Source organism: Porites lutea, chromosome 14 (genome assembly GCF_958299795.1).
Source record: "Porites lutea chromosome 14, jaPorLute2.1, whole genome shotgun sequence".
In the NCBI taxonomy this organism is placed as follows: domain Eukaryota; kingdom Metazoa; phylum Cnidaria; class Anthozoa; order Scleractinia; family Poritidae; genus Porites; species Porites lutea.
The window spans coordinates 724,771-734,456 of NC_133214.1; the positions used below are offsets into that span (position 1 = coordinate 724,771).

Here is a 9,686-nt window from a genome sequence, read left to right on the forward strand (position 1 = left end):
CCCCCGGGAAGTGACCGAACTGGGTTATATAAATTCCCACATATTTAATACTAAGATATTTGATCTACAACTGGAAGAGTATCTAAAACCAGCCACCTTATGGTTCACTTAAAAAATCACTTCTTCTTAGAAAGGACAAATTTTGCTCATAAAACATTTACAACTTAACCTATTTATATTACTTTAATAACTAGGAATTATTGCTAAGAAATATATTTATGAATTTCTCAAAGTTGCCTGTTACTAAAAAAGGCCACATCTAATTCTCCACAGAAGATCAAAGCTTTAGCAAATACAAAGGTGTTGAGAATTATATGGAAATGATCATTAAAAAAATATCTTGACAATAACACAAATTCTCATCATCAGTAGCATGGGAATTGTGTAAAAGAATTTATATGGAGAATATCCATGATGATATTAAGATTTACATGTTTAAATGACTTTCACTAAGGAACACGAAGAGTGATTGTGATTTCAAAGGTAAAATCATTCTCACTGCTGATTGGCTGGCTAAATAACTTTGCTTGTTTCCAGGCATTATCACCTCGCCCACCACTGAGTTGAGCTGTGAGTTTCAAAGTCTTGGAGCCACTTAAGGATGAAGTTTTTAATAATTTCTGACCTGCAAGATACCGCAGATATCGTATGTAAGCATCATGTTTCAAGAATGAATCAGTTTTAATTTCAATTAATCAATGAATCAGTCACTCGGTCAAATAATCAGTCAAACAGTTATGTCCTTCACTCAGTGCATGAATCAGACAGTCAAACAGTCACTCAGTTGGTTGGTCAACCAATCAATCAATCACTCACTCAATCAATCAATCAATCAATCAATCAAACAATCAATCAATCAAACAATCAATCAAACAATAAATCAAACAAACAATCAATCAATCAATCAATCAATCAATCAATCACTCAATCAATCAATCACTCAAACAATCAATTTATTAATGATTGAGTTGTAACTTTAAGTCTACAGGTTAAATCCCGTGGTCTAAGTATAATGAAAGACAAACTGAGCATACTTTCAGATGGAATTAATAAAATACCTTTTTACAAGATGAAATTGCAAATTGTAACTGTATTTCTGTTAAAATGACTGAAAACAGCAAGAACTGCCACTTTCATTTCTGAAAAGTGCTTTACACAATTTTCCTTAATTTTTTTAACTGTTGGGAAAATTGTATGTACTGGGGTATGGGGTACACACCATTACTAAAATCCAGGCTCTTTGTGTCTTCATCATCCCCCACTAGTTTCCAGTCTACTCGCCCAGTTTCTGTTGTGGTGACCTTGGCAATTATAGTAACTTCGTCAATCACTAAATCAGAGGAAGTAAAATCCACCTTCCATGCAATCAGACCAGATGGACAACCCTGTAGTCGTGCTAAGTAAGCCTTACAAAAAAATAAAAATTGAAATAATAATGATCTTTATTCATTCAATAAAATACATTTAGAAAGTTAACGAGTCATAAATTATCATATTAACAAACTGTTGAACGATACAAAACTAAGAACGAAAAAGAAAAACATAATAAAGAAATGAATAATTATACAGTCAGAAAAAATCAACATTAAGGATTAACATTCCTACAGGGAAATTAAATTGTTTGTAAATTTTTTTAGGCTTCTTTTTAGAAATTTAGAATCAAACCAGAATCTATTGTTAGCTTTCGTGTTCACCAACACTTGTACGATTTTCTATCACTTCCAAGTAAATAGTTTGGTTTTTTTAATTGTTATCTCATAAGTCCAGTCAAAATAAAAGAGGTCTTAAACTTTTTGGGCCAGTTATTCAAACTGAGTTTAGCCCGTGTTTATCAAAACTGCATTCTAACCCATTTTCAGTTTGCTCAACGCTTTTATCTAAACGCCATTTATTGTGTAGACTTGAAAAGCACTTATTTTCTTAAATTAATCCACTAGGAAAGAGATCTGGATGTCCAGTGTTTTCCTAAACCGCGGCCTAAGTTTACCGACCCTTCATACTGAACTTGAAAATAACTGTTAGACAGTCAAAACGTCATTAGCTTTTAATGCTAATTTTCATAGTTAAAACAAACCACAGGCAGTTTTACTAATGGTTGACATGTTTATTCAGGCACCAGTGACTCAATGTGAACAAACAACAACTGTGTCTGGCCCAAATTATTCACACCTTTCACAAAAAGGTACTGTTTACTTAAATATGCTTACATTTCCTGCCTGTAAGGATGTCAGGTCATCCCCCTGGACTCCTCTCTCAAGGAGATAAGCAATCACCTACAGTGGACAAAAAATTTTACAATATTAAATATCAAGATCCCCATGTTGGTATAGCTGTGATGCACACTCATAACCCCAGCCGCTGTTGGTATGCCTGTGATTACCATCATTTACATTGTCCAAACATGCTCATATTTTCCAAATACCAAGATTACTGTCTTGACCTTCACCCAATACCAGACAGTTTTGTTGGACAATCTGTGAAACACTCATACCACCAGCCATCTTGGTGATCAGGTGAAAAAGAAGCTGCTGCACTAACTCCAGCTTGTCCATTCACACACATATTCTGCTGTCTCCTCCACATCTCCACTCTGTCGTTATACCTATGACACATGTGTACATCCTACCTCTGTTGACACGCCTGCAAAATGTTTACTTGCACAGTCCAATAACCCGTACATCCCCATCACTTCCATGATATTGGCATGCCTGTGACACATTCATATGTCGTGCCTATATTAGCATGTCTGTGAAAACTAAACTTGCTGTAGTCCAATCATGCGTATATCTCCTGAACATTAATACTTCTACATTGCAACACCTATTATATGACACAAGTATGCCTCCATGCCTTCAGAGTAAGTTTGACAGGTATAGCTGACTTTATGCTGTATTAGCACGCTCATATTTTCTGAACAATCAGATTATTTCAGCTGGGTTAGATACTGTTACCTAGTACATTAATGATGCACTCATGCTTCCACTGATATTAGTGTGCCTGTTAAATGCATACTGCACTTACCGTTGTCCAATCATGTTCATATTTCCTGAACACTGAGATCACTTCTGCTGCTCCAGACTTCCAGCCCACCCGGAATGATTCCTTCTTGGTTCCACGGAAGTATTTATCACTTGCACAGCAATAACTCAAAGTCAGGCTATAAAAGACAATGAAATTTATGTCATAAATGTAAAATTTACTTACTAATTTATTTAACCTCTTTTATCCAAAACTTGTGACTGTGTGATTTTGGAAGGATCGCTGATCATAGAAATATTGAACTCTTTTAGCCTCCTGAGTGCAAAATGTTAAACTCATGGCAAACTGCACAAGAAGTTGTGTTCAGTTTTGTGTTCTCATGTGGTGAATGTGCTGTCTTTGCTAATTAATTAGCCAAAAACCTGAGTACACCTTAAAAGCATACAACAGTGGCTCTCATTCAAAAATCAGAATAAAATGTGTTGGTACCTTTTGTTGTTTATCTCTTCATCATTTGGTACAAAAATATATGGTTCATGCTGCGAAATAAAAAGACATTTTGCTCACTGATCAGAGGGTAGGGTGAACAGGTGCATGTTCGTACTTTCAGTCCACTGCTCCATTAGACACTGATATGTTAGGCTGATGATTATTCCAAAATTTGAAAACAATACATTCAATTAAAATTATTACTTTCTCCATCTCATACTACTGGTAATTAACTAGACATTATTTCTGAAGAAGATAACCCTTCTCTGCGTCTGGAAAGACAGGGGTGCTCTCAGAAATTTTCAAAAACTCTCCTAACACGACAGGTAACATATTCTCATTCTGTGGGGGGTGGAATACATTTCCCCCTACGAGCCATCAATTATTATTATTCTACAATAAATTACCTGGCTCTGATTACTTTAAATAATAATGAAAATTATCCAGGCAGTTGACTCACAATATTCCTTGATTCACTTTATGGCTCAATACCGTAAAATGCCCCTTAAAGGTACTACAGCAACTCTAACCAAGACCATTTTAGATTTTAGTGCCCCGAGTGATACCAATCCACAAATTGTACCTCCTAATAGGTATGACAAGTATCCCCACCATTTTTATAAAGGCAAACCTCTTCCAGGATGAAACACTTCTTACCAGTGATTCTGGCCTTCCTATCATGCGTCTCCAAGCAGCAGTCCCAAAAAGTTTGTTTTTATAGTTTGAAAAGAAGTCAGCAAGTTCCCTGGCAAAACGCTCTTGTAAGGCAACACGACGCTCTAAGGGCAGGCTTTGTTGGTGCTGTCAAAAAGCAAACTGGGCATTAATTACATTCTCATCTATGGGCCAGCATACTGCAATTGTGTGTTTTTATAAACAATTCCCTCCCCCCCCAAAAAATATTGTTTTAAAAAATTAAAGCATCACAACTGGCTCTTTTCCTAGAGAGTACATTATTAATAGCACTAATATCAGTTTTATTTCTAGCTGGTCCTTTGCTTCAGTTATACTTGCCTTTTGATTAAAAAATGTTATTGTTTTCGAGAGCCATTCTTCCCGAACCAATAATCTTCTTCGTGTAACTTCACTGTGTTTTATTGAGTATTTCCAAGTAACATCCACTACCTAAGAATACAAAAGAAATCAATTGAGTTTGATGAATGGAATTTTAAGTAAAAAGAAGTTTTGATACTTAATGAGGGAAATTTAACCTAATTGATAATTACTCAAAAGGTAACTTACAGTTGAAGAATGAATGAGTGAACAAAAGACTATTTTTACCTTTGGTATTGATTGTTACTGAGCTGGGCTGTAGCTAATAATGCTAGCTTATTTGCCTTGAATAGAATCCCAACCCCACACACAACTCCGGAAAAGTGGGGCCTATTGTCTAGGACAGCTGTGTGGGTTCTGTAGTCTCCCTTGAATCAATATGGAAACATGAAGCAGGCACCGATCCAAAATATTTTTTCTTCACAATTTTAAAGAATCTATGCCACCAATATTAGTATTATAAAGGAAATAGAGGGAGATGGAAAGAATTGACCATAAGGGGACAGAAAAAATCTGAGCCCCAGATGGGATTTGAATCCACGACCCTCCGTGTTCTAGATCAGATGCTCTAACCTCTGATCTACCGAGGACTCGTTGGTGAGCAAGGGTCATTTTTTCTGGGTTGGACTTGCGAACTGCATCACGCAGTCACGCACTCCATTCTTTACATCTCCCTTTATTTCCTTTATAATACTAATATCAGTGGCATAGGTTGGTTGGTTGGAGGCTCCTTCATAGGCGAGGCATTTCTTGCAAATAATGTGACTGCGTGATGCAGTTAAGCCTTAATGTGTTGCTTGTGATGGACTGCCTGACTGCGTGATGCAGTTCACGAGTCCAACCCGTAAAAAATGACCCTTGCTCGCCAACAAGTCCTCAGTAATTCAGAGGTTAGAGCATCTGATCTAGAACACGGAGGGTCACGGGTTTGAATCCCATCTGGGGCTCAGATTTGTTCTGTGTCCTCTTATGGTCGATTCTTTACATCTCCCTTTGTTTCCTTTATAATTTCAAAGAAATCTGTCAAATTTTTCCTGTTAACCACTTTTTATAAAAGTATTTATTTCCAAGTTGAAATGTAGAAAGGTAGCTAATATCCAGTCTGAATTGAATTACTCAGAAAGCCAGTATCATTAGGTGACTTTAGGGATCTTGGAGTTAAAATCCAAAAAGTAATCCCAGGGGTACATGTCCATAAAGCCCCCATGCTACATAGGGAGTTCCTTGCTTTGGAAACTTGGTCACCATTAATTTTATGATACATCAGTACTTTTAAAGGAGACAAGGTTCATGGTTTATGCCTCTGGCCAATGATGCAATCACCTAAACTGAGATGGGCCAGCATGATGATGATGCCAGGTAGGAGCATATTTGTATAAATTAAACAAAGCTAGGACTATCATTGAACTTAACATATCAACTTTATGCAGTGTAGCACACCTCATCTATAGAAACTGCCACGATGTAAGTTAATTTCTTTCCCCAGCCCAGTTCAAATGTCAAGAATTGATCATCCCCCTCACACGTCCATCTTTGTTGAGAGTCTAAGTAGACTTCAACCCAAACATGGTCTGTCCAGTCAGTGATGTGTCGAACCTCAAAACCCAATGACCGCAGAATCAATGCTTTACAGTTCCCAAACTCCCCACATCTGCCTTGACGGGTTTCTGGAAAAAGACAAGACACTGGCTTATTTCTTGCAAGGGGCTAAATGGGGACTTTTACGAATTAAACTGACTAGTTTAAAATAATTATACTAGTCAGAAATTAATTAAAGGTTATTACTTTAATCGCTGTTTTAAGGGTTAAGGTTCATTTTAACAGTCTCCTCATGATCATTTAGGTGAAAGGTGGGTGACTCTTGGGTGTGTCTTTCTATCTTGGAGTTTCAAGCTTTTTGGATTTTTAACCCATTCGTCCCTGAACCGCCCGTAACCGCCCGTGCGGATCCAGGTCCTTTCTACCCTTTGTGACGTCATCAGTTTTAATGGTCAAGGACAACTTTCTTCACTAACTTGTGCAGAGTCAAGAGATCTTTCAAACCATACCAGAATGAGCTCAATTCAGTCAAGGACACCGGAGAAACAAGCAAAAAACCACGTGACATTGACCTGAAAATCTCCATGAAAATCTTGTTCCATTACCCACCTACCTTTCCTTTCGCCTAATCCTAAGATCCTAAAAGCTTTCCTAAAAACTCTTCCCACCAAAATCAAGCCTACTAAATGCCCAGCAAGAGAAAAAAAAGGGAGGAGAGAAAGCGAAAAGTAAAAGTCAAGACTGCTGTGTCACTTTTAAACCCAAAAACTATGTCGAAATTTTGCTTTCTGCGCATGCCCGAACTTCGCAAGCTGATATTTTGCATCTGGATCAGAAGGCCGCGAAGTGTTCGACCTGTAAACCACTTTGTGGTAAGTTTTAGCTCTTTATAGCACGACAGTGACCAGAAAACCACTCAACTAGCTTCAAAACGTGTTTTTCGGCAAAATCTCCAGGAGCGAATGGGTTAAACAATAATATTCTATAAGGACTCTATGTCTTGGTGAGTCTCAGAATTTACCATAATTGAATAACCCTAATTGCATTATTTTAATCAACAAGATATAAAATAATAACCACTCAAGTGCGATGAGACTAGAAAAAGTATTAGGTACAACATAGAAATGCTTGGAAAAAAAAACCTGAGCCCCCAGTGGGAATCAAACCCAAAACTGGCCCAGATGCCAGTAGGATGCTCTAACCACTAAGCCATGTGCGACTCTTTTGGTGAATAGGTGGCAGGTTATTTTTGGGGAGTCACAAGATTTCACATCTCGCAAGTACACCGGACTAAAGTGTACTAAACCTGTGACTTGCCCACTATATGAGACGCCCATAGCTCAGTGGTTAGAGCATCTTACCAGTTTTTGGGAGGTCGAGGGCTCGATTCCTGCTGGGGGTTCTGATTTTTTTTCCAAGCATATCTTTGTTGTACCTAATACTGTCTTATTTCTAAGACATAAAATAATAATATTACCCAGTAGTTTTTGTGGATGATTGTATCTAGGGAATCTCTCATCTTTCCCACAATTAGGGCATCTATATACTTCAACCATCCCTGCTAGCCACCGTCTCTCTTCATCTGTTGGGTGTGCTCCTCCCTTGCGTTCTGTCTCAGTACCACAATCTGCACAATGTGGTTTCTCAAGCCAGTGAAAAAAAGAACCTGAAAGAACAATTTAAATTGTTGTGATGTTGTTGTAATGACAGATATAAATGTTATTATACATGTTTTACAAACTATACCTCTTTTAAGTCTAAAGAATGAACACGTGAGCTGCCCATGCAGATCCTTGTTTGTCCTACTTGTGACATTGTGTTGAGGCCTCAGATGTAATAAATGACCCTAAATGTATTAAAGGTCCTAAAAGTAATAACTTTTGACCCTAAATGTAATACAGGTCCCATGGCCAAGAGTAATAAATTTTTGCCCGACTGAGGAAATGTAATAGAGGTCCTAAGTGTAATAATTAACCTTTGCTTTAACTCCCTATTAACATGAATGTAACTCAACTTTGACAAGGCCTTGAATCTCTTTGTGTATTGCTGCCCTTTGAACTATTTATTGTTTCTTCTGGCAAAAAATCTATTCTTGCTCTCAATAAACCACAAATCACTCCCCTGTACATATATAATAGTTGAACCCTGAAACATTATTGACATGTGATTAAAATTAATAGGAGCCAATTTTACTTTAAAACAGTCCACCTTGGTTAGTTTTCCTTCTTTTCCTAATATCAGGTTCAGATTTAACAAGGCCAGGCACCATGGGGTTTGTTTAGAACTCTGTTCTGGTTTCAGAGAAACTTTACCGATACCATTGTGATCATTTAAGAGTTGTTGTTATTGCTGCTTCTCTTTTCACATTGCCCAAATAATAATACACCTTGTTTCCCTACGATCACTCAGATAATCAAATTCAACTGCTCAGGACATACATAACTCCTGGGTTCAAACCATTAAACTGTGGTTCAACAAAAACAAAAAATAAACAAATTGTTTGTGCATACCAAACCATCTAAGAACCTCCAACAGAAAACAATCTTTTTCGTCCACACCATCTTGTCCACCTTCTTTGCTTTTTTCACAAGCCTCCTTTGCTTTTTCCTTTAACTCCTCAACTGGCACATGACTCAATGCTACTTGTTGTATATGTGGATCTTCATAAAGACGCACAACTTGACTCATAAATTGCAGCTTTGCAAAAAAGTCCTTTTCATTCTGTGACATTCAAAAAAGTAATATGTTAATCTGTCTTGGTTTTCAGATATATCATCCAGGCAAGATAATTTTAAAATAGTCTCAGATGATATCTTTGTACAAACTCAAAATAATTTCAATTTACCTTAACTTACAGCTAAAAACTGAGTTTTCTTTTGAGGCTTAGCTCATAAATACCAAAGATATGCATTCAATCAATCAGTAGTCAGCAAACCAATAAATTAAATAAACCAATAAGTCAATCTTCATCACTGATTTTTACAACTAATTTCTTGAGTTATTTCAAGATATAAAGAAGTATACATCTTGAAGTTGATTAAGGGTAATGATATTTGCTAATAAGGTATCATAACAAGCCATAAAATCAAAAGAAAGCAGAGCTACAGGGCTTTGAAAAGTGACGAAATTGACAATACAAAATGTGGCAGAAACAGTTAGAAGGGACATTACCGGTAATTAGGACATATATACTCTTTGGGGTTTTAAAAAACCTCTTCAAACAGACCTGAAGTTCATAGTAATCCAATAATCTGCAAGCAGTGGCCATCACTAAAAACCTACAATGTGCAGTAAATGAAGAAATATGAAGCAGGAAGACAAATTTTCAAATCTGTAAATGTTAAAGTTACAAACGTTTCTTCCTAGTGGATGAGTAAGAATTACATCCCAAAACAAAACTTACCTGAAAAAAAAAACAAAAAAACAAATGTATCCAGTAAAAAAGAATTCCTACAGCAAATTAATATGGGTGTCCCAAATGTTAATTTCTTCAAGTGTTTGTCAGGTTGACCACTATTGGCAATACAAAAATTTACCTTCCAAGGTTACAATGAAACATATATATACATATCTATATCTATATCTATATATATATATATATATATATATATATCTACCTATCTTCA

At 36.6% G+C, this 9,686-nt stretch overlaps 1 protein-coding gene across 1 annotated transcript; it reads right to left on the reverse strand.

The window, feature by feature from the left end:
- Window positions 1–9,645, reverse strand: LOC140924979 (peptide-N(4)-(N-acetyl-beta-glucosaminyl)asparagine amidase-like). Its single transcript, XM_073374946.1, has 11 exons — window positions 9,287–9,645; window positions 8,571–8,781; window positions 7,538–7,726; window positions 5,962–6,188; window positions 4,483–4,593; window positions 4,126–4,269; window positions 3,469–3,518; window positions 3,022–3,157; window positions 2,208–2,273; window positions 1,220–1,406; window positions 1–625 (listed from the first exon to the last, which is right to left on the reverse strand). Exons 1-11 carry the CDS (start codon window positions 9,326–9,328, stop codon window positions 450–452), a joined length of 1,539 nt encoding a protein of 512 aa, XP_073231047.1. The 5' UTR covers window positions 9,329–9,645; the 3' UTR covers window positions 1–449.
- Between the last annotated feature and the right edge of the window lie 41 nt (window positions 9,646–9,686).